Here is a 27,461-nt window from a genome sequence, read left to right as displayed (position 1 = left end):
TGGTGATTGGGGAGGACTTCGATAGGCATGTTGGTGAAGGGAACAGAGGTGATGAGAAGGTGATGGGTAGGTATAGTGTCAAGAAGAGGAATGTGGAAGAACAGATGGTGGTGGATTTTGCGAGAAGGATGGAAATGGCTGGGGTGACTGCATATTTCAAGAAGGGGGAGGAACAGGCTGATGTGTAAGAGTGGAGGAAGGTGCACACAGGTGGACTATATCTTATGAAGGAAAGTGAGAGGATGCCTGAGGAGTGGAGAAGAAGCATACTGTTACCGCTTTTCAAGAATAACTGTGATGTGCAGAGCAGTAGTAACTACAGAGGTATAAAGTTGATCAGCCACAGCATGGAGATATGGGAAAGAGTAGTGGAAGCTAGGTTAAGAGGAGAGGAGACGATTAGTGAGCAGCAGTATGGTGTTATGCCAGGAAAGAGATGGGATGTTTGCTTTGAGAATGTTGATGGAGAAGTATAGAGAAGGAGTTACATTGTGTCTTTGTAGATTTAGCGAAAGCATATGATAGGGTGCTGAGAGAGGAGGTGTGGTATTGTATGAGGAAGTCAGGAGTGGCAGAGAAGTATGTAGGAGTGGTGCAGGATATGTATGAAGGAAGTGTGACAGTGGTGAGGTGTGCTGTTGGAATAACAGATGCGTTCAAGGTGGAGGTGGGATTACAGGATGCAAGGAGCAGCGGTGACAAAGGTGAATGAGTTTAAATACTTGGGGTCAGCTGTTCAAAGTAACGGGGAGTGCAGAAGGAAGGTGAAGAAGAGAGTGCAGGCAGGGTGGAGTGGGTGGAGAAGAGTGTCAGGAGTGATTTGCGACAGAAGGGTACCAACAAGAGTTAAAGGTAAGGTTTACAAGATAGTTGTGAGACCAGCTGTTGTATGGTTTGGAGACAGTGGCACTGATGAAAAGACAAGAGGTGGAGCTGGAGGTGGCAGAGTTGAAGATGCTAAGATTTTCAGTGGGAGTGACGAAGAAGGACAGGATTAGGAACGAGTATATTAGAGGGACCGCTCAGGTTGGACGGTTTGGAGACAAAGCAAGAGAGGCAAGTTTGAGATGGCTTGGACATGTGTGGGGGAGAGATGCTGGGTATGTTGGGAGAAGGATACTGAATATGGATTTGCCAGGGAAGAGGAAAAGAGGAAGGCCAAAGAGGAGGTTTATGGATGTGGTGAGGGAGGAGATGCAGGTGGCTGGTGTGACAGAGGAAGGTGCAGAGGACAGGAAGAGATGGAAACAGATGATCCACTTTGGCGACCCCTAACAGGAGCAGGTGAAAGTAATAGTAGTATAAAGGCGACACATCAGTGTAAGCCAGCTAAACTCTCTGGGTGGACTTGAGAGAAATTGGGGTGAGGTGTTTTACTACATCACCACTACCCTCAGTCTAACCCACACCATCCCATGCCCTTAAAATGTGCGTGGGCACAATGAGAGTGGGCAGTGTTTACTTTTTTAATATAAGGCTATTGCTTTATTATATTTATGATGTTTTAGGTAAAATAAACACTATATACAAAGACAAACATTTGACTAATTGACACTGGATGTGAACTGTACGTAGCTGTTCCGACTTACATACAAATTCGACTTATGAACAGACTCAGAAACAGAACTCATTCGTAATCTCAGCAATGAGGAGCACTTTATTTGTCACTTCACCTCATGTACTTGTGCACATGAAGTGAAACGAAATGTGTGACGAGCCCTTATTGATGCTCATGCAACTCTACCCCCAGGGCACCTTCGCATCAAGGTCCTCGGGAGCACTTGAAATGACGGAGGCAAATGGGTCAGACAGGCCCAGCACTGGTCACAACTTGTTTTTATTTTGAGTTTAAGGTCTCGATACACGGGCAACCTAATGAGAAGGGGGACAGGGATGCACACTGATAAATCACACCAGGTTTCGCTACATATCAACTAACAACATCACATTATCTCATAGAAGCGCTCTTAACGCCGAAAAGATAGAAAAATAAAAAAGCAGTACAAGAATTAAACTTGGCCACAGTAGAAGCCTTCCTCGAAACATATCGAAAAGTAGCAGAAAATCATAGTTTTGGCAAGAGACAGTGATATGCACAATGGCTCCTCTCTTATCCATGGGTTTTTTTTTTTATTATTTACTCAGGCAGGTAAATGTTCCCATGGAGTGTGGAGCTACGAGTCTGCCCACTGAAGCAATACGCAAGTAAATCACATGAAGGGGTACTAGCTCTTTAAACCAAAAAAAAAAGGGAGCTTACACAGAAATGAACCTACTACAATGCCTACACAGAAAACAAGCCTGAGTGCACAGGGCTGTATGTACAAGTCGGCTCACCAGTGGGACATACTGTGTGACGTGGGATGTAAAGCACAGAAATTTGCATTTCTATTGAAGTTATCAAACCGATACGACGGAATACTTTACATAGTTGTCTGAGGATGTTTTGCTGGGAATGATCAAGTTTTTTTTTTTTTTTTTTTTGTGTCAAACTTTCCTCAGGGAGTTCAGTTTAAAATCAGGACTGCTGCAGACAGCCCATTCTGCCTGTCTAAATGGGAACGTGTTACAGAGATACAATACTGCACAGATAGGCTTTAGGCCGGGATAAAAAGCTTGTTTTTGTGTGCCGCACATGGCTTGCCATTTTATTCAGATGATGCAGCATGGGCAAGGATGATGGCGAGAGAAATTAAATTTTTTTTTTTTAGTCAGTATACACACTTGGAAAAAAAAGACTCATACTCACAAGGAGAAAGAGCGAAATTCAGCATTGATTCGTGCCTTTGTACAAACATTTGCCTGATATCAAATACAAAACATCCACACGTGACAGTGAAAAATAAATATGTACTGACAATAAAACAAATCATGGAAATAGAGGAACAGTCAGAGATTGTATGAAGGAAAGAATGGTGGAACAGACTGTTTACTTGTGTTGTGTGTGTGTGTGTGTGTGTGTGTGTGTGTGTGTGTGTGTGTGTGTGTGTGTGTGTGTGTGGACATGCATTTTGTGTACTAAACAGAGGCTTATGTTCTCAGCTGTTGTGTATATGTAGGCTTCTTGTTTCCTCGATACGTCTAAATAGACACCTATGTGGTTGGTTTGTGTCGGTCTGTGTCTAATTCTGCGTCTGCCTGTGTCTGTATATTCATGTCTGTGTCTGCATGTATCTGCGGATGTTGATGCCTTGACGACTCTCTTATCCCACAAAGCCCTTGGGACTCAATGGCCTTCGCTCCCGGGGGGCTTGGTGTCGTGCTGTCCCCCAGCTCCTCCGGGCAGCCAGGGGGAGACAGAGCGCGAGGTGGTCTGCTTGGCCATGCTGTAATGGCTGATCACTGTGTAGAAACGGCCCCTGGAGTTGGCGTCCTGAGCCGCGTAATAGGCCTCCAGAGAAGCCGGGATGCACCGCTTGTGCTGTAAGAGAGAAGGACGCGTAGAACAAGGAAGTTTAGCTTTCCTTTCACTTCATTTGACAGCAAGATCGAAATTCAAATGGAGGAACTGTGGTTCAAATGATGGATCAAGTAGTCAAGACAACCCAAGTCCAGACCAAGTATTAGGGGGGGGCACGTCCAAGCCTAGATTGAAGCATGCCCAAGACTTTAAAGGATAATTCTTTTTTTTTTTTAGAAGCTGGGTCTTATTCTGGTCATTTTTCTATCTTGCACTTCACATCATTTTACTGGCTTCATTTTGGACACTGTGGTAATGGGACCTCTCTGGCAACAGCTTTACAACGGCGTGTTACGGGACAATGGAATATGAGCATCAGTCATGATTCAACAAGTCCAGTTTAACCCAATTATCCAAATCATGTATTTGGAAGTAAAGCTAAAGGTTATTACCTGAAATGTCAAATATTACCAATGAGCAATCGCATTGCTGAGCTACCTCCTGGTTCAGCTTACGGGAATGACCGTCTTGCTTACCGTGGGCGATATTAACCATCGATAAACTACTCGGCCAGTGTGACTGATAAGTCATAGACAATGGGAAATCATGTACACAGTAACTGAGACTTTAGGGACTTTTTCGCTGTTGTTGTTGAAAGGACAGGTTTAAGGCTAATTTTAACTTGCTCCATAAGACACCATTGTAAAGCTGAGCCTCGCGGTGATTTTGCCGGTGGGCAAAAGGTCCAAAATTATGCCAGTGGATAAAATTGTATCATAACACAAAATGGCAAAGAACAATGAAAATAAAACCAATGCTGTAAAAAAATTGGAATAATCCTTTAAGGTGGAGAGTCCAACTCATGACCAGTGTGTCCAATACCTGTGGAACGACTGATATCAGTACAGAGCAAGTCCAGTTACAGACCATGACTGAAACTGTAGTAGCCTAGCATCATAGTCACAGTAGAACATTTCATTACACTGTAACACTGATCTGGCCTTTTACTCTCTATGTCAAGGAGAGAATGTTTCAGATTCCAATTTTTCAGTGTTTCAGAGACATACATTAACTGATATAAATTATTATTATTATTAAATAATGATTACATTATTAAATTATTATTATTATTATAAATTAAATTTTTATTATTAAAATGTTATTATTATTATTAATACAAATGTGTTATCTCTTTTATTGTGTCATGATTTGATAAACAGTCAGATCTACACCCCAAATGAACAACCAGTTGTAAACTATGAATGGACTTTAAGTCTGTTATGCTGGATTTGAATAAAAGCTGTGTGAAATTCATTAGTAACATGTGAAATTCACTGAAATCCACCCCCCCCCTTTTTGGAACTTCTCCCCAATATATCCAACCAATCACCCCGCTCTTCTGAGCCATCCTGGTCGCTGCTCCACCCCCCTGCCGATCCGGGGAGGGCTGCAGACTACCACATGCCTCCTCCCATACATGTGGAGTCACCAGCTGCTGCTTTTCACCTGACTGTGAGGAGTTTCGCCAGGGGAACGTAGCACATGGGAGGATCACGCTATTCCCCCCCAGTTCCCCCTCCCCCCTGAACAGGTGCCCTGACCAACCAGAGGAGGCGCTAGTGCAGCGACCAGGGCACATACCCACATCCGGCTTCCCACCCACAGACACGGCCAATTGTGTCTGTAGGGGCGCCCGACCAAGCCGGCGGTAACACGGGGATTCGAACCGGAGATCCCTGTGTTGGCAGGCAATGGAATAGACCACCATGCCAACCGGACGCCCCAAAATCCACTCCTTTTATATGGTGGAACAAGAAACCTTATCCAACATGTGGTTGTGTTATGGAAAATAACAGAAAGACGCTGCTGGATAGAGGAGAGCAACAGAAAAGGCGTTAGAAACCTTTCCACGGGAACCTCTGCTCACATCAAGCTGAACTGAGACGAGGACTCGACTCGGATCCATAAGCATCTTCCCGTCTTTACACCCTTTAATGTTCTTTAGTGTGTCTGTCAGATCCTCTGTGCCTGTGCTTCTGTTTGTGTGCATACGCAACTCTGCCTATGTGTGTAGTTGTCTTTCGACAACTGTGTTTGTGTCTGTGTTTGAGTACATTGCCCACACAACCTTACAGAAAATGTGCCCAAGTGTGCATATTTGCCTATTAGCGTCCCGCATGTTTGTCTCTGGTGGCGTGTGAGTGAACGCCTGCTTTTGATGTGCCTGGCTGCCTGCGCTTGTTTGTCCATCGCCACTTGGTGTTTGATGTGTACGCACCGTGTGTGTGTGTGTGTGTGTGTGTGAGTGTGTTCTTATTCAGTTATATTAGTGAGGACCAAATCATAAGAGAGGACATTTTGCGATCTGCTATTCCCGTGTGAGGACTTCGGCTGAGGGTTAGGCTCGTGTCTCTGATGGTTTACATGGGGGTTAGGGGCTAGGGGATGAGAGTTGTTGGTGGGGGTCCTCAAAAGTACATGTGTTTGTGTGTGTGCGTGTGTATGGGAGAGAGAGAGCGAGACGGAGAGAGAGCAAGAGACACTGTTAGCTGCAGACTGCAGTCAGAATCCCTGAAGAGGTGCGAGCCCAAATCTATATTGATTCCATCTAAGAAACAGATTGGTTTGGAGACACCAAACTCCAAGGTGTCTTCTCAGAAACCGCTGAATTCATCAGGCTTGAGATACAGACACAAGTCAACGAATATATCTGCTATTCATCAGTCACGGAGTGCTGGGCTGAATTTGAACAGCAGAGTGTTGTTGTGCGTGTTGTTGTGCCTGCTTCGTCTAGTCGTCTGATCCCTTCAGCCATCAAGGCAGGGAGGGAGTTAGTGATGGTAATGCCGAGGTCCCTGTGCAGATCTGAGTTGTTATTTCTACTGGGCAGCAGCACTCGGCTCTGGATGGTACATGTGTATTTTATGGGTGTACAGGGAGCTCAATTGTTATGAGGAACATTTGTCGGCTATAGCAGAGCGCTTGACATCGCTGATGAAATGGCCTACATCCGTGCCTTTCTAGCTTGACCGTGAATCGTGACCTTAAGGACGAGTACAAGCAGGGCGGTTGTGTTACGAGAGGCTGTACCTTGTAAATGAATCCATCTGGGCAGGCGTGGTCATAGGTGAAGGCTTTGTAAACCACTAGGAATACGATGCAGGCGAGGAAGGCCAGGGCCAGGATGATCAGAATAGTCACCTGCACAGAGGACAGAACACGAAACAAGTTAATTAGCTTGGATGTGGGTGGGTGACTGTTGTCATAGTTGTGTGTGTGCGTGCCTGCCTATGTGCGTGCATGCATGTGTGTGTGTGTAACCATAATAAATGGCAAGGAAAAGCGTACTGAGGTCAGTAGCTCCTCAAGGCAAGGTGTTCCATCTGATCCACATGATAAATGACTCATGTTTTGCTTCTGTTAAAAGCTACCTGGCCTCCACCCACACACACACACACACACACACACACACACACACACACACACACACACACAGCAGCAGCCTGGTAATTAGGAGCATGACACAGACATGTGCAGGACAGTGGAGGGAGGCTGGACTTATTTATTTTCAGTTGTGCTGTGTGCTCGTTGTTGTCTGTTATGTATGGCATTTGAAAGCAGTTTTCTCTGCATCTCTTTCTCTCTCTCTCGCCCTCATTTTGCATGTTTACTGTTCCATGTTTTCATACCCCCCTCCTCCCTGCATCCCCCACACCTGAAGCCACCTATCTTCTACCACATTTTGCAAATATTTGCTGTTTCCTTTGATTGGGAGAAATGTGGAAAATATATCTCCTGAAATTTTCCAGGAATCCTTCTCATGTCCCATTGTGTGAATGATGGAATCTTTCTCTTTCTTTTTTTTGGTAACACTGTCTTACATCTATAGCGTCCTATAAGCATCTATAACACCCTATAAGCATCTATAATGCCCTATAAGCATCTATTGCATCTATAACGCCCATACTTTCCTATAATTTGTATTACAATGACTAATGGCTATGGCTGAAGACTGTGAAATAGACTGAAGTCTCATTGCATTTTTTTTGTGGCTTTTTTCCCCTCTTTTTCTCCCCTATTGTACTTAACCAATTACCCTATTTCCAGTCGCTGCTCCACCCCCTCTGGTGATCCGGGGAGGGCTGCAGACTACCACATGCCTCCTCCGATACATGTGGAGTCGCCAGCCGCTTCTTTTCACCTGACAGTGAGGAGTTTCACCAGGGGGACGTAGTGCGTGGGAGGATCACGATATTCCCCCCACTCCCCCTCTTCCCTGAACAGGCGCCCCGGCCGACCAGAGGAGGCGCTAGTGCAGCGACGAGGACACATACCCACATCCGGCTTCCCACCCACAGACACGACCAATTGTGTCTGTAGGTGGGAAACAACACGGGGATTCGAACTGGTGATCCCCGTGTTGGTAGGCAACGGAATAGACCGCTACGCTACCCAGATGCCGGAATCTTGTTTTTAAGAAAGCTCATACAGGTTCACTTCAACTTGCTTTTTCATTCAAAACAAATCCTGATGAATATTTTAAAATCACAACCACTAATAACGTCTGGCATGTTGAAAGCATGTACCACGTCTTTACGCAGTTAATAAACTGGCAATACTCACTCAGGTGCTTTCAATTCGTGGTAACATTATTTGGTAGATTTAAGTGTTGTATTTTTCACCAGGCATAGACAGACAGAGATATAAATAAGCCTCTGATTCATGAACGCTTCAAGCTGAGTGAAAACAGAAGCAGAAGAAAGAATGGATTCATTTTTTGTTTTTGTTTTTTTGTTTGTTTGTTTGTTTTTTGTTTTGTTTTTTCATAAAGAGGGAGGTAACAAGCAAATTCGGTCAACTCTTCAAATCTAAAATTGCATTCCCTCATACTGCAGCGGCCTCAGCTGATAAGCTACTAGTCAGAAATTAGCCAGTCAGTGGGCTGCAAAGTAAGGTAAAAAAGTGTGGAATAAGTGTAAAAATAGTATTTGAAACGGGGAGCTAGGTCTCTCGTCCTCTCAGTGGACATTCTCTTTAATTGGCATTGTCTTAATGCCTGGCCAATTAACAAACAAACTGGACTGAACTACATTAGACTAGTATATATTGCATTTCGCTTATGGAAATTATACATTTGTGAACAGGAAACACTTAAGGCTGAATAATTGCTGCTGCTGCTGCTGCTGCTATTATTACTAATATTATTATTATGCAGGATTATGGGCGACATGGTGGCCCAGTGGTTAGCGCTCTCCCCTCACAGCAAGAAGGTCCTGGATTCGAACCAAAGGGTTGCCCAACCTTGGGGGTCGTCCCAGGTCGTCCTCTGTGTAGTGTTTGCATGTTCTCCACGTGTCTGCGGTGGGTTTTCCCCGGGTGCTCTGGTTTCCCCCACCATCAAAAGAAACATGCATGTTAGGGTATATACTCCTGTCTGTGCCCCTCACCGAGGCAATGGGAAAAGAACTGGAGTTAGTCTCCGGACACAGCATGAAGGCGGCAGCCCACTGCTCCTAGCTACACAGATCGCAGCTAGGATGGGTTAATTTGCAGGAACTGAGTTTCCCCAAGGGGATTAATAAAGGAAACGTAATTAATTAATGTTAATGCTGTCATATCAGGGCATTGCTGCACTTTGAGCCCACTTGGCCACCTTGTTTCTCTTTTAGACCTCACATTGTTATTCTCACCCTCACACTCTTCTCACTCCATACTTATATATTTATTTATTAATGTTACTTTAACTTTTTTTTTTTGGAGGGGGGGGGTGTTTTATTGTGTGCTTTCTTTTCTCGGTTTTATTGTTGCTATTACCTGCACCAGGACCTGAGTACTTCATTTGGTTGCCTCTCATGTATAGCATGTTCTACAATGACAGAAGTATCCTTATACAGTACAGTACAGTACCACTCCATCAATGCCAGAGAGCAGACCCACACTGAGGTGATCGAGAACATTTATGTCATCAGCCCAGTGTAAATAAGGGATCTATTATGCCCCCTGTTGTACTTGAAGGTACTGCGTGAGACGTGCATTTCCTTTAGCAGCCTAGACAGCGTCGAAGTAGAGAAGATTAGCATATAAAAGGACACAATTCTCATAGTTTTTGTTTGCCACGCTGATTGGGCACTTCTGAATGAGCATTTAATTTGAATTATGCAAATCAACTGTGCAAGATAGCTGTGTCTAAGAATGGCGGTTTTTTTTTGTTTTTAATTTTTTTGCCCACTTTTAAACGCTGATGTTCACGCGTGTGGGACGTGTGCCCCACAGCTTGTGTGCATGTGCTAAAACCTCTGTGCCCAAAAGAATTTTGTTGCCATAACAACGTCAGGTTTGCCCTAGCAACCGAGATCAACACCTCCCCCCACCACGCCCACCCCCCCAACCCACAAAAAAAAAAATCCCTCAGAAATGGAAAGAAAAAAACAGTTAAAATGTCCTGTTTCTGTTTATAATCTGAGACCGTTGTTAAATCCGTCCCTGAGTTCCTGCTCCCGCACCGAGATGTCAGAGCAATTACAGCCGGTGTGATGGTTTGTCTCTCCTGGCCTCATCCGGGAGGACGGGGCCAGGCGGGCTAAGTGACTGTTGACTCGGTGTCGTCTTGGGGACATGACGCTCAGCCTTGGTTGCCGTTGACAGCTTCTGTAAACTAGATCTGCCACATTGGACCGGAGTGGGGGTGGTGGGGGGCATAAAAGGATGTGTTAAGACCCATGATGACCCCTTTTTTGAATAGTAAATCACACAAGATGGCTTATTAAGAGGCTTAATGCAAATCTCCTCATAACATGGAGGAGCCAGTGGGCTACTTGGTGCCTGTAGAGGTGTAGCGTGGCTTTGCTTTGTTTAGGCACCATGCAGACTTTAAACACTTCCTGTTGCTTTAACTTGAAACTGCAGCATCTTATGATTCAAGGAATCCGCTCCACGTCTACAATCAAAAACTTGGTGTTAGCCTCATACATGCCCGTTCAATGTAATAAACTCATGTGAAGGGTCAAGAAGACATCACTATGATAAACTCTGTTTCATCGCTGATCATGGTTGGTGCTAGATGTTAGGTGGCTAAATACACTAAATGGATGTTGAAATAATGCTAACAGCACCAATGTAAGGCCAGCCTCAATCAGCCATTCCATGACTGCTGATTTGTTTGGCTCAGAAGCAATGAAGATTATCCTATAGTCAAAGACTAGCATCCGGGGGCGTCCGGATAGCGTAGCGGTCTATTCCGTTACCTACCAACATGGGGATCGCCGGTTCGAATCCCCGTGTTACGTCCGGGTCGGTCAGGCATCCCTACAGATACAATTGGCCGTGTCTGTGGGTGGGAAGCCAGATGTGGGTATGTGTCCTGGATGCTGTACTAGCACCTCCTCTGGTTGGTCGGGGGTTCCTGTTCAGGGGGGAGGGGGAACTGGGGGGAAATAGCGTGATCCTCCCACACGCCACGTCCCCCTAACAAAACTCCTCACTGTCAGGTGAAAAGAAGCGGCTGGCGACTCCACATGTGTCGGAGAAGGTATGTGGTAGTCCGCAGCCCTCCCCAGACTGGCAGAGGGGGTGGAGCAGTGACCGGGACAGCTCGGAAGAGTGGGGCCAAGCACAATTGGGGAAAAAAATCCCCCCCCACCCAAAAAAAAGAAGACTGATGAATCAAAAAGAAGGTGGAGTCACTCAGTTTTATTGCGTCAATGATAATGAAATATCAATAATAGTAACGAAAGATTTCACAGTGTTTAAATACATCATTTTGTGAAGCTGCACCATAAATGTAGATACACGATGGATGCTCAAAATACAATCCAAACAAGAATATTTCATGCCCTTTGTAATACAATTAATAGCTTTTAACCTACATTTCTGAAGCTCTGGTACTCTCAGGATAGATTTTTTTTTCTAATCCAGTAAGTATCTACGGTGACCTTTCTCCATCATTTATAATCTGTCTAGACTCCACAGTAAACCTCGGCAGGTCAGGGTGATGCTGAGCACTCAGTACAGACTCCCTTTGCACACAAGGTGGCTGCAAACTCTGTCTCTGTCATTGGCCTTTGCTGTGATCACAGAATTTTAGTTCTTTTGTACTTCATCTAATGAGAGGAATGTGAATAGAATAGAATAGAACAACAGACCAAAGGCACAATGCGTATTTCAAAACCATTAAATAGGAGGTTTCAACCTTTACTATTATCCTACTACAGTATATGTTTACTGTAATCATTTTGGCTGTGTTTGTTAGTGACTCACTAACCTCTTCATCACCACAACCATCATCCCAATTTCTGTTCACGACAGTCAATTTGGCTGTGTTTGTCATCAGCACATGACACCCCCCTATGCGATCATCACCGTTGAAAACAGTCATCCTGTGTCCTGTGTGACCCAGAACGCTGTGTTGACAGACGTCATGTCTGTTGGCAGCGTGTGCAGCATCCCTCTCTGTTTTGAAATGGGAGCAACATGTCCTCTGCCAAGATTAAAGGAGGAGGCATTGGCAGGTGGTAATTATTAACAGATTATTATTTCACTAAAACCACCAAGGGGTGGATTTGGGCCCTGTTCATTATGCATGACATCAACTGAAATCAGTTTGGCCCGTGTTTTCAATTTGGATCACATATTGTTTTGATGAAGATGCTGCATGGAGTCCTTGGTTTATTTATTTATTTATTTTTGTAGTACAAGCACAGCTGGCTTGGAGAGTAAAAAGGGATCAGATAAAACAAGGATCACCAGCAGGAGTCAAATCCGTGACCTTGTGTTCAGGTATGAGCCGATATCATTCTAACTGACTGAATCCAAACTGATGCCCCCCTCCCACCCCCACCCCTTTGCTACTGCAGCAGTCAGTCCTATCAGTGGAATAACAGATCTGGTCTTACACAAGATTGTGCTGCACAGACGTTTGCACTGGAGGAAGACAAACAATCGATGTAGATTATAAAAACACCCAGTGGGATTCGTCCTTTGTCCCTAAGCTCTCCTCGTGTATGATTTCTGACTGTGGATTACGCATTTGTATCCAACTGCGCTCTCGCTCTCTCTCTCTCTCTCTCTCTCTCTCTCTCTCTCTCTCTCTCTCTCTCTCTCTCTCTCTCTCTCTCTCTCTCTCTCTTTATCACACAGACAGCAGACACAAATACACAGGAACCCCAACAAGGTAGATAGCTTGACACTCCTTTCTAATACATTCTTCCTGGGGGGGAAAAAAGAAAGGAAAAAAAAAGAAGTCCATGTCTTGCATTTAAAAAAAATCGTTTTGTGCGTGTTTTTGGTCGTTTATGGCTGCGCTATGTGGCTGTAAATCTCAAACAAAGGCAATCCAAACTTCACTTCTGGCTCAGCTTCTCTACCACCTATTCCACCGTTATCTGACATGTAATTCCTCTTTTCCCTCCCAGCTGTCAGTGATGGCAAGGTTACCTTTGAAATGTAATGGGTTACAGATTACTAGTTACCCTGTGAAATAAGTAATGTAACTATTTTAATTACTTCAGCAAAGTAACGTAACTTATTACATTTTATTACTTTTTGATTACTTTTCCAACAAATATTTTAAACTGGGCAATAAAGCTGAAAAGTCCTAAAAACATAAATTTAAACCCGCCAGGGTAAACCTCACAACAGTACTCGACACTGATTACTGTCAAACTTTTATTAAAAGTTCTTCAATATAACTTTTTTTTTTGGAACTTCTCCCTTTTTTCTCCCCAGCTGTATGTGGCCAATTACCCCACTGTTCTGAGCTGTCCCGGTTGCTGCTCCACCCCCTCTGCTGATCCAGGGAGGGCTGCAGACTACCACATGTCTCCTCCGATACATGTGGAGTTGCCAGCCGCTTCTTTTCACCTGACAGTGAGGAGTTTCACCAGGGGGACGTAGTACGTGGGGGGATCACGCTATTCCCCCCCAGTTCCCCCTTCCCCTGAACAGGAGCCCCGACCGACCAGAGGAGGTGCTAGTGCATTAAAAATACTGAGCCAAAATGTTTTAAGCTTAGGGCATGACAAGAACATATATGTGTGATCTGCTGGCTGACTTTTACAGCGAGGACAGGAAGGGTCTGCAGTAGGAAAAATGTTGGCCGGTCTAGCATTGGTCCAATGTGCTCTCGAAACAACCTTTAGTTGTATTACGCTGTGTCTTGCACATGGTGAGGAGGTATGTATTAGGCCAAGTGCAGCCTCCCAGTCATCATCCGTTATTTCCCCTCCAAGGTCCTCTTCCCAAAGTCTCCTAACTTGTAGTGAATGAGGGGAGATATGAATTATTCTGTCATAAAGAATTGATATTAAGCCTTTGCGGTGTGGTGATAAAGAATAAATGCGATCGATTGTATTGTTTGTTGGCAAATTTGGAAAAGAAGTAACGTTTTTGTGGGCAGAGAGTCGGAGTAGGAGATATCTGAAAAAGTGAGATTTTGGCAGATCGTACATTTGGGAAAGTTGTGTGAATGAACCGAATTTGCCATCAACGTATAAATTAGAAAGTGACTTGATTACCTTTGAGAACCAAACTCCAAAGGTAGAATGAGAGAGACAAGGCGGGAAGTTGTAATTTTGGATAGGGGAAAGTACTGATGTTGTATGCAACTTAAAATGTCTCCTAAATTGTGACCAAATTCTAACTGAATGGCACACTATTGGCTTGGAAGAAAATTGGCTTTGGGGAGGGGGTGAGGAGGCACAAATTAAAGAGCATAGATGAAATGGGCTGTAAGTGTTGCCTCACAGCTGTCGTCACACACTTCTCCATCCAGGATAATATTTTCTTTCTTTCACCAACATTTTGATTAGTAACTGTAATCTAACTACACATTTTTTTCTCAGTAACTGTAACAATTACATATATTTTGAAATTTAATTACGTTATGCTGTTACACAGGCATGGACTGGCCATCAGGAAGTTCGGGAATTCTGGTCTTGTGAGGACCAGAATTTTTTTTTTTCAAAATCCCAGCATTATATAGTCACTAGGTCATTTTAGCTGCAGCGACATGGCTGTTGCAGTCCATAAAAGCAGGTAGCAGTTGCCATCACAGCTGAAAGTATCGACCACTTGGGCAGTTAGTATCTAGCAGTCATTAAAAGTATCTCCGTATCGAGCCATGAATAACGATATGGGTGTCAAAGAAAAATGGGAGTTGGAAACAAATATAATAACAGATGAAAAATGGGAGGAAACATTCAAAGCAGGGCATAAACTAACCAACAGCCCAGCAGGGAGGGAATTTGACTGGAAGGTGAATATGCGGTATTTTAACACTCCATATATCCATCCTTCTGTTATCCAAACCGCTTATCCTGCTGTCGGGGTCATGGGAATGCTGGAGCCTATCACAGCAGACACTGGGCGGCAGGCGGGGAGGTGCCCTGGACAGGCCGCCGGGCCCATCAAAATGTAGCAATACATCTGACCTATGCTGGAGGGGCTGTGAAATGGTGGGGGACTTTACATATATATATTCTGGGATTGCCCACAACTCCTGGATTTCTGGAAGAAATCTACTACGAACAAACATGTGGCACACATTGATCCTAGGGCAGGGAGCCACTGCTCTTTCTGGAATGATGAGGAAACCTTACAGCACTCCTGGCCCAGATGTCCCCGGTTGAGCCCTCTTTTCCCGGTACTGCAGCAGTGGCTCGGAGGTTTAACAGAGGTTCTCGAAGACAGCCTGTTTGTCTTTGGTCCGAGGTACATGGCAGCACAGTACAGACATGCCACCTTGGTTAATTTTTCTGATGGGTCAGGCAAAAATGAGCATTTGGCTTAGTAGAAGGAACAAATGAAAGGCACAGGGTCCACGGACGCTACGCTTGTATTCAGGGGTCTCGTGGCTGCTCAGCTGAAAATTGAGTTCATGTTTTTCAAACTTATTTCAAACTTGGAAGAATTTATTTCTATTTGGCGACATGGGGATGTGCTGTGCCCTGTAGAAAACCAATTCTTAATTTCTGAAAAAAAAAATAAGGGAAGGTCTGCATCTTTTTGTTTTTACTGTGCATGGCGGTTGTTATGTTTTTCACTATGTATATGAGTATTTGTGTTAATGTTGTTATCTTGACATGAATGAGTGTTGGTTAAAGGTCAATCTCTCTCTCTCTCTCTCTCTCTCTCTCTCTCTCTCTCTCTCTCTCTCTCTCTCCTGGAACCTGACAGGCCATATGGAGAAGACACAACCTCACATTCACTCTGGGGAAGAAGGAGCACGTATACACACACGTGTGTGCGCATCACACAGAGGTGAGAGAAAGGGAGAGCAAAATGAAAAACAGTGAAAAAAGACAGAAGGTAGGTGTGTTTGTGTGTGGGGGTGGGTTACAGCAGAAAAATGTCTGCTAAAAAAAAAAAAAATAATGCTTGCAGATTGACAGAGAGAGGGAGCGAAGTGAGGGGGAGAACCAAGAGGAGAAAACAAATAACGGTGCGCTGAGAGAAGATGAGAGAGTGCAACAGGATGAGGGCGGTCCAGGGGCAGATGGAGAGAATCTCTTCCTCGCCAGGTGGCAGAACCGGCCCCGCGGAGCAGGCCGATAGAGAGATAATGCCGCATAGATGATTCGATGCATCAATCGATAGACCACCAATGGCGCTGTATAAACGCCTATTTTTCACTCATCCGATGATTATCCTCTTGACACTGGGTCAGTGTGAGCACAAGGGAAAGATGATTCCGCCTATTTCGTGAATTCTTTTCTTCTCAGCGGTTGTGCGGACGGCTGAAATGTGATGAAACGGAAAGCGGGTTTTGCTGTCATCTTGCGCCCAGCATGCCTGATGAATCACAGGACTCGACACGCAGGCCCAGTGTCATGCGAGAAAAGCTCTGATCTTACACGCCTTTTTGGTCTGGTCTGTAAGAAATTAGAGGTTTGAAATTGACAAATCGGGTAATGGGGTGGACTGGTGGCAAAGGAGACGGTATTAAAACAAATGTAGTGATTAAGATGTACAGTTTAAAGTGCTGTTGCACAAGCTAAAACTTAATATGACTTAATTTATCACAGAGGGGTGCTTAAAGTAGGTTCTGAGAAACCGTGTTGGACCCTGCTGATGCCTGTGGTTGCAGGGGACAGGCTGCCTCCTGCAAAATGTGGCACTTGGGATGTTGATTATGCAAAATGAGGCGCAAACACATTTCTCTGTGACGCATAAGTCTCACATTACAACTCAAATGATGTGTTTGTTTTTTTCTTCTTTCTCTCTGCCTGCCAGTATCTAGCAGTGGCACTTGTGTTATCCGTTACTTCTCGTATTATCACATAATCTTAAGAAATCTACAATTTTGTTAACGCAAACACAAAACAGGCAATGAGAAAAAACAACAACCAGGCTATGCAGAAGTGTTAATTGGTCTTTGAACTGTTGGAAAGGTAATTAAAGCAGTACGTTTCCACAGATAACCAGTTGAGAAGTGTTACATCTTTTTAGTTTTTAAGGGATCATCAAAAGGACGCCAAACAATCTTTTTTTTTTATCTTATTTTATTTTATTTTTCTCCCCAGTTGTACCCGGCCAATTACCCCACTCTTCCGAGCCGTCCTCGTCACTGCTCCACCCCCTCTGCTGATCCGGGGAGGGCTGCAAACTACCACATGCCTCCTCCCATACATGTGGAGTCACCAGCCGCTTCTTTTCACCTGACTGAGGAGTTTCGACAGGGGGACGTAGCGCGTGGGAGAATCACGCTATCCCCTCCCCCAGTCCCCCCTCCCCCCTGAACAGGCGCCCTGACCGACCAGAGGAGGCGTTAGTGCAGCGACCAGGAAACGTACCCACATCCAGCTTCCCACAAGCAGACACAGCCAATTGTGTCAGTAGAGACGCCCTACCAAGCCGGAGGTAACACGGGGATTCGAACCAGCGATCCCCGTGTTGGTAGGCAACGGAATAGACCGCTACCCTACCTAGACGCCCCCAAACAATCATTTTAAAGTTTAACATGCGCATCCAGCGGGGCCGATCACTGCGCTGCCCCTTGAAGGACAAGCTCAAGAGCCAGACCACGGCCGACAAAACCCCCATTTCTATCCTGTGTAACCTAATCCTTTTTCATTATAGGTGACAGCTTTTGCCTCTTCCAGACCGAGTGAAGCACGGGACTGTAGGAGTTTTGTCATGGCTCTGTCACTTAGTCTTGGCGCAGAAAAAAAAAGGCGGTCAAGCACAAATCATATCAGCTGCAGGTCAAAACAGCCGGTACCACTTTACGTTAAGTGCATGTAATAACATTCAGACTCAGACAACTTTATTTATCCCAGAAGAGCAATTCCGTTTCTACAGTCTACATAGACATACACAAACTCGCAGACAAGCGCCAATCATCACCATGTCAGAGACACTGGACAGATCAGTACAGGGGCAAGAGATACACAACGCCAACCCCATGTGGCCCCGCATGCAGACTCACACGAGGACTAGGCGAAGGGCAAAAGTGTTAGTAAATAGGTAATAAGCCCTTATAAGTTATAAAATGATTATTAACGTTGTGTTAATATAACATAACTATTAATAATAACATCATAAACATGTTATAAGCCCCTAGGTAGCGCTTGCAAAACGCCACCTAGTGTAAATCCAATCTGCATAAAACTACCTATGCTACCTATATGACCGGTACCATGACAGTATGACCAGTGACCATAACAGTATGACCGGTAGCATGACAATATGACCAGTAGCCATAACAATATGACCAGTAGCATAACAATATGACCAATAGCCATAATAATACGACCAATAGCCATCATAATATGACCGGTAGCAGAACAATATGACCAGTAGCCATAATAATACGACCAATAGCCATAACAATATGACCAGTAGCATAACAATATGACCGGTAGCCATAATAATACGACCAATAGCCATAACAATATGACCGGTAGCAGAACAATATGACCAGCAGCCGTAATAATACGACCAATAGCCATAACAATATGACCAGTAGCCATCATACTCTGACCGACAGAAGAACAATATGACCAGTAGCCATAATAATGCGACCAATAGCCATAACAATATGACCAGTAGCATAACAATATGACCAGTAGCCATCATAATATGACCAGTAGCCATAATAATACGACCAATAGCCATAACAATACGACCGGTAGCATAACAACATGACCAGTAGCCATAACAATATGACCGGTGGCATAACCATATGACCAGTAGCCATAATAATATGACCAATAGCCATAACAATATGAACAGTAGCCATAACAATATGACCAGTAGCATAACGATATGACCAATAGCCATAATAATACGACCAATAGCCATCATAATATGACCGGTAGCAGAACAATATGACCAGTAGCCATAATAATACGACCAATAGCTATAACAATATGACCAGTAGCCATAACAATATGACCAGTAGCATAACAATATGACCAATAGCCATAATAATACGACCAATAGCCATCATAATATGACCAATAGCCATAACAGTATGACCAGTAGCCATAACAATATGACCAGTAGCCATAACAATATGACCAGTAGCATAACAATATGACCAATAGCCATAATAATACGACCAATAGCCATCATAATATGACCGGTAGCAGAACAATATGACCAGTAGCATAACAATACGACCAGTAGCCATAATAATACGACCAATAGTCATAACAATATGACCAGTAGCCATAACAATATGACCAGTAGCCATCATAATACGACCAATAGCCATAACAATATGACCGGTAGCAGAACAATATGACCAGTAGCCGTAATAATACGACCAATAGCCATAACAATATCACCGGTAGCATAACCATATGACAGTAGCCATAAAAATATGACCAGTAGCATAACAATATGACCAATAGCCATAATAATACGACAAATAGCCATCATAATATGACCGGTAGCAGAACAATATGTCCAGTAGCATAACAATATGACCAGTAGCCATAATAATACGACCAATAGCCATCATAATATGACCGGTAGCATAACAATATGACCAGTAGCCATAATAATACGACCAATAGCCATAACAATATGACCGGTAGCAGAACAATATGACCAGTAGCCATAATAATATGACCTATAGCCATAACAATATGACCAGTAGCATAACAATATGACCGGTAGCCATAACAATATGACCGGTAGCCATCATAATATGACCAGTAGCCATAATAATATGACCAGTAGCCATCATAATATGACCGGTAGCAGAACAATATGACCAGTAGCCATAATAATATGACCAGTAGCCTTAATAATACGCCCAATAGCCATAACAATATGACCAGTAGCATAACAATACGACCAATAGCCATAATAATTCGACCGGTAGCAGAACAATATGACCAATAGCCATAACAATATGACCGGTAGCCATAACAATATGACCGGTACCCATCATAATATGACCGGTAGCCATAACAATGCGACCAATAGCATAACAATATGACCAGTAGCCATCATAATATGACCAGTAGCATAACAATATGACCAGTAGCCATAATAATATGACCAGTAGCCATAACAATATGACCAGTAGCATAACAATATGACCAATAGCCATAATAATACGACCAATAGCCATCATAATATGACCGGTAGCAGAACAATATGTCCAGTAGCATAACAATATGACCAATAGCCATAATAACACGACCAATAGCCATCATAATATGACCGGTAGCCATAATAATAATACGACCAATAGCCATAACAACATGACCGGTAGCAGAACAATATGACCAGTAGCCATAATAATATGACCAATAGTCATAACAATATGACCAGTAGCATAACAATATGACCAGTAGCCATAACAATATGACCGGTAGCCATCATAATATGACCGGTAGCCATAATAATACGACCAATAGCCATAACAATACGACCGGTAGCATAACAATATGACCAGTAGCCATAACAATATGACCAGTAGCCATCATAATACGACCAATAGCCATAACAATATGACCGGTAGCATAACCATATGACCAGTAACCATAATAATGACCAGTAGCATAACAATATGACCAATAGCCATAATAATACGACCAATAGCCATCATAATATGACCGGTAGCATAACAATACGACCAATAGCCATAATAATTCGACCAATAGCCATCATAATATGACCGGTAGCAGAACAATATGACCAATAGCCATAACAATATGACCAGTAGCCATAACAATATGACCGGTAGCCATCATAATATGACCGGTAGCCATAATAATGCGACCAATAGCATAACAATATGACCAGTAGCCATCATAATATGACCGGTAGCATAACAATATGACCAGTAGCCATAATAATATGACCAGTAGCCATAACAATATGACCAGTAGCATAACAATATGACCAGTAGCCATAACAATATGACCAGTAGCATAACAACATGACCAGTAGCCATAATAATACGACCAGTAGCCATAACAATATGACCAGTAGCCATAACAATATGACCGGTAGCCATCATAATATGACCGGTAGCCATAATAATACGACCAATAGCCATCATCATGTGACCGGTAGCAGAACAATATGACCGGTAGCATAACCATATGACAGTAGCCATAACAATATGACCAGTAGCATAACAATATGACCAATAGCCATAATAATACGACCAATAGCCATCATAATATGACCGATAGCATAACAATATGACCAATAGCCATAATAATACAACCAATAGCCATAACAATATGACCGGTAGCCATAACAATATGACCGGTAGCCATAATAATACGACCAATAGCCATCATAATGTGACCGGTAGCAGAACAATATGACCAGTAGCCATAATAATACAACCAATAGTCATAACAATATGACCAGTAGCATAACAATATGACCAATAGCCATAATAATACGACCAATAGCCATCATAATATGACCGGTAGCATAACAATATGACCGGTAGCCATAATAATACGACCAATAGCGAAAACAATATGACCAGTAGCCATAACAATATGACCGGTAGCCATCATAATATGACCGGTAGCCATAATAATACGACCAATAGCCATCATAATGTGACCGGTAGCAGAACAATATGACCAGTAGCCATAATAGTACAACCAATAGCCATAACAATATTACCAGTAGCATAACAATATGACCAATAGCCATAATAATACGACCAATAGCTATCATAATATGACCGGTAGCATAACAATATGACCGGTAGCAGAACAATATGACCAGTAGCCATAATAATATGACCAGTAGCCATAACAATATGACCGGTAGCCATCATAATATGACCGGTAGCCATCATAATACGACCGGTAGCCATAATAATACGACCAATAGCCATAACAATACGACCGGTAGCATAACAATATGACCAGTAGCCATAATAATACGACCGGTAGCCATAATAATACGACCAGTAGGCATAACAATATGACCAGTAGCATAACAATATGACCAATAGCCATAATAATACGACCAATAGCCATCATAATATGACCAATAGCCATAACAGTATGACCAGTAGCCATAACAATATGATCAGTAGCATAACAATATAACAAATAGCCATAATAATACGACCAATAGCCATCATAATATGACCGGTAGCAGAACAATATGACCAGTAGCATAACAATATGACCAGTAGCCATAATAATACGACCAATAGTCATAACAATATGACCAGTAGCCATAACAATATGACCAGTAGCATAACAATATGACCAATAGCCATAATAATACGACCAATAGCCATCATAATATGACCGGTAGCATAACAATATGACCAATAGCCATAATAATACAACCAATAGCCATAACAATATGACCGGTAGCCATCATAATATGACCGGTAGCCATAATAATACGACCAATAGCCATAACAATATGACCGGTAGCAGAACAATATGACCAGTAGCCATAATAATATGACCAGTAGCCGTAATAATACGACCAATAGCCATAACAATATGACCGGTAGCACAACAATATGATAGTAGCCATAACAATATGACCAGTAGCATAAAAATATGACCAATAGCCATAATAATATGACCAATAGCCATCATAATATGACCGGTAACAGAACAATATGACCAGTAGCCATAATAATACGACCAATAGCTATAACAACATGACCAGTAGCACAACAATATGATAGTAGCCATAACAATATGACCAGTAGCATAAAAATATGACCGGTAGCCATAATAATACGACCAGTAGCCATAACAATATGACCAGTAGCATAACAATATGACCAATAGCCATAATAATATGACCAATAGCCAAAACAATATGACCAGTAGCCATAACAATATGACCAGTAGCATAACAATATGACCAATAGCCATAATAATACGACCAATAGCCATCATAATATGACCAATAGCCATAACAGTATGACCAGTAGCCATAACAATATGATCAGTAGCATAACAATATGACCAATAGCCATAATAATACGACCAATAGCCATCATAATATGACCGGTAGCAGAACAATATGACCAGTAGCATAACAATACGACCAGTAGCCATAATAATAGGACCAATAGCCATAATAATATGACCAGTAGCCATCATAATATGACCGGTAGCATAACAATATGACCAGTAGCCATAATAATATGACCAGTAGCCATAATAATACGACCAATAGCCATAACAATATGACCGGTAGCATAACAATATGACCAGTAGCCATAATAATACGACCAATAGCCATAACAATATGACCGGTAGCATAACCATATGACCAGTAACCATAATAATGACCAGTAGCATAACAATATGACCAATAGCCATAATAATACGACCAATAGCCATCATAATATGACCGGTAGCATAACAATACGACCAATAGCCATAATAATTCGACCAATAGCTATCATAATATGACCAGTAGCATAAAAATATGACCAATAGCCATCATAATATGACCGGTAGCAGAACAATATGACCGGTAGCCATAATAATACGACCAGTAGCCATAACAATATGACCAGTAGCATAACAATATGACCAATAGCCATAATAATACGACCAATAGCCATCATAATATGACCGATAGCATAACAATATGACCAATAGCCATAATAATACAACCAATAGCCATAACAATATGACCGGTAGCCATAACAATATGACCGGTAGCCATAATAATACGACCAATAGCCATCATAATGTGACCGGTAGCAGAACAATATGACCAGTAGCCATAATAATACAACCAATAGTCATAACAATATGACCAGTAGCATAACAATATGACCAATAGCCATAATAATACGACCAATAGCCATCATAATATGACCGGTAGCATAACAATATGACCGGTAGCCATAATAATACGACCAATAGCGAAAACAATATGACCAGTAGCCATAACAATATGACCGGTAGCCATCATAATATGACCGGTAGCCATAATAATACGACCAATAGCCATCATAATGTGACCGGTAGCAGAACAATATGACCAGTAGCCATAATAGTACAACCAATAGCCATAACAATATTACCAGTAGCATAACAATATGACCAATAGCCATAATAATACGACCAATAGCTATCATAATATGACCGGTAGCATAACAATATGACCGGTAGCAGAACAATATGACCAGTAGCCATAATAATATGACCAGTAGCCATAACAATATGACCGGTAGCCATCATAATATGACCGGTAGCCATCATAATACGACCGGTAGCCATAATAATACGACCAATAGCCATAACAATACGACCGGTAGCATAACAATATGACCAGTAGCCATAATAATACGACCGGTAGCCATAATAATACGACCAGTAGGCATAACAATATGACCAGTAGCATAACAATATGACCAATAGCCATAATAATACGACCAATAGCCATCATAATATGACCAATAGCCATAACAGTATGACCAGTAGCCATAACAATATGATCAGTAGCATAACAATATAACAAATAGCCATAATAATACGACCAATAGCCATCATAATATGACCGGTAGCAGAACAATATGACCAGTAGCATAACAATATGACCAGTAGCCATAATAATACGACCAATAGTCATAACAATATGACCAGTAGCCATAACAATATGACCAGTAGCATAACAATATGACCAATAGCCATAATAATACGACCAATAGCCATCATAATATGACCGGTAGCATAACAATATGACCAATAGCCATAATAATACAACCAATAGCCATAACAATATGACCGGTAGCCATCATAATATGACCGGTAGCCATAATAATACGACCAATAGCCATAACAATATGACCGGTAGCAGAACAATATGACCAGTAGCCATAATAATATGACCAGTAGCCGTAATAATACGACCAATAGCCATAACAATATGACCGGTAGCACAACAATATGATAGTAGCCATAACAATATGACCAGTAGCATAAAAATATGACCAATAGCCATAATAATATGACCAATAGCCATCATAATATGACCGGTAACAGAACAATATGACCAGTAGCCATAATAATACGACCAATAGCTATAACAACATGACCAGTAGCACAACAATATGATAGTAGCCATAACAATATGACCAGTAGCATAAAAATATGACCGGTAGCCATAATAATACGACCAGTAGCCATAACAATATGACCAGTAGCATAACAATATGACCAATAGCCATAATAATATGACCAATAGCCAAAACAATATGACCAGTAGCCATAACAATATGACCAGTAGCATAACAATATGACCAATAGCCATAATAATACGACCAATAGCCATCATAATATGACCAATAGCCATAACAGTATGACCAGTAGCCATAACAATATGATCAGTAGCATAACAATATGACCAATAGCCATAATAATACGACCAATAGCCATCATAATATGACCGGTAGCAGAACAATATGACCAGTAGCATAACAATACGACCAGTAGCCATAATAATAGGACCAATAGCCATAATAATATGACCAGTAGCCATCATAATATGACCGGTAGCATAACAATATGACCAGTAGCCATAATAATATGACCAGTAGCCATAATAATACGACCAATAGCCATAACAATATGACCGGTAGCATAACAATATGACCAGTAGCCATAATAATACGACCAATAGCCATAACAATATGACCGGTAGCATAACCATATGACCAGTAACCATAATAATGACCAGTAGCATAACAATATGACCAATAGCCATAATAATACGACCAATAGCCATCATAATATGACCGGTAGCATAACAATACGACCAATAGCCATAATAATTCGACCAATAGCTATCATAATATGACCAGTAGCATAAAAATATGACCAATAGCCATCATAATATGACCGGTAGCAGAACAATATGACCGGTAGCCATAATAATACGACCAGTAGCCATAACAATATGACCAGTAGCATAACAATATGACCAATAGCCATAATAATATGACCAATAGCCATAACAATATGACCAGTAGCCATAACAATATGACCAGTAGCATAACAATATGACCAATAGCCATAATAATACGACCAATAGCCATAATAATACGACCAATAGCCATCATAATATGACCAATAGCCATAACAGTATGACCAGTAGCCATAACAATATGATCAGTAGCATAACAATATGACCAATAGCCATAATAATACGACCAATAGCCATCATAATATGACCGGTAGCAGAACAATATGACCAGTAGCATAACAATACGACCAGTAGCCATAATAATACGACCAATAGTCATAACAATATGACCAGTAGCCATAACAATATGACCAGTAGCATAACAATATGACCAATAGCCATAATAATACGACCAATAGCCATCATAATATGACCGGTAGCAGAACAATATGACCAGTAGCCATAATAATACGACCAATAGCCATAATAATACGACCAATAGCCATCATAATACGACCAATAGCCATCACAATACGACCGGTAGCAGAACAATATGACCAGTAGCCATCATAATATGACCGGTAGCATAACAATATGACCAGTAGCCATAATAATATGACCAGTAGCCATAACAATATGACCAATAGCCATAACAATATGACCAGTAGCCATAACAATATGACCGGTAGCCATCATAATATGACCGGTAGCCATAATAATACGACCAATAGCCATAACAATACGACCAATAGCCATAACAATACGACCGGCAGTATAACAATATGACCAGTAGCCATAATAATATGACCAGTAGCCATCATAATATGACCGGTAGCAGAACAACATGACCAGTAGCCGTAATAATACGACCAATAGCCATAACAATATGACCAGTAGCACAACAATACGACCAATAGCCATAATAATTCGACCAATAGCCATCATAATATGACCGGTAGCAGAACAATATGACCAATAGCCATAACAATATGACCAGTAGCCATAACAATATGACCGGTAGCCATCATAGTATGACCGGTAGCCATAATAATGCGACCAATAGCATAACGATATGACCAGTAGCCATCATAATATGACCGGTAGCATAACAATATGACCAGTAGCCATAATAATATGACCAGTAGCCATGACAATATGACCAGTAGCATAACAATATGACTAATAGCCATAATAATACGACCAATAGCCAGAACAATATGTCCAGTAGCATAACAATATGACCAGTAGTCATAATAATACGACCAATAGCCATAACAATATGACCAGTAGCATAACAATATGACCAATAGCCATAATAATACGACCAATAGCCATCATAATATGACCGGCAGCCACAATAATACGACCAATAGCCATAACAATATGACCGGTAGCAGAACAATATGACCAGTAGCCATAATAATATGACCAATAGCCATAACAATATGACCAGTAGCCATAACAATATGACCGGTAGCCATCATAATATGACCGGTAGCCATAATAATACGACCAATAGCCATAACAATACGACCGGTAGCATAACAATATGACCAGTAGCCATAATAATATGACCAGTAGCCATCATAATATGACCGGTAGCATAACAATATGACCAGTAGCCATAATATGACCAGTAGCCATAATAATACGACCAATAGCCATAACAATATGACCGGTA

At 42.1% G+C, this 27,461-nt stretch overlaps 1 protein-coding gene across 2 annotated transcripts in view; it reads right to left on the bottom strand.

The window, feature by feature from the left end:
* Positions 1–3,226: 3,226 nt before the first annotated feature.
* Positions 3,227–27,461, bottom strand: part of nsg2 (neuronal vesicle trafficking associated 2) — a 76,098-nt gene continuing 51,863 nt past the window's right edge. The window contains exons 3-5 of one of the 2 annotated variants that reach the window (XM_056285475.1): positions 11,367–11,373; positions 6,491–6,601; positions 3,227–3,421 (exon numbers count right to left, since the gene is read on the bottom strand). In XM_056285475.1, the coding sequence (XP_056141450.1) occupies positions 3,227–3,421; positions 6,491–6,601; positions 11,367–11,373 (313 nt within the window). The remainder of the gene's footprint in view (positions 3,422–6,490; positions 6,602–11,366; positions 11,374–27,461) is intronic. The other variant, XM_056285474.1, reaches the window with a different exon arrangement.

This window comes from Lampris incognitus, chromosome 8 (genome assembly GCF_029633865.1).
Source record: "Lampris incognitus isolate fLamInc1 chromosome 8, fLamInc1.hap2, whole genome shotgun sequence".
NCBI classification, from domain to species: domain Eukaryota; kingdom Metazoa; phylum Chordata; class Actinopteri; order Lampriformes; family Lampridae; genus Lampris; species Lampris incognitus.
The sequence above is the reverse complement of the archived record's forward strand: the minus strand, read 5'-3'. Positions and strand labels throughout refer to the sequence as shown.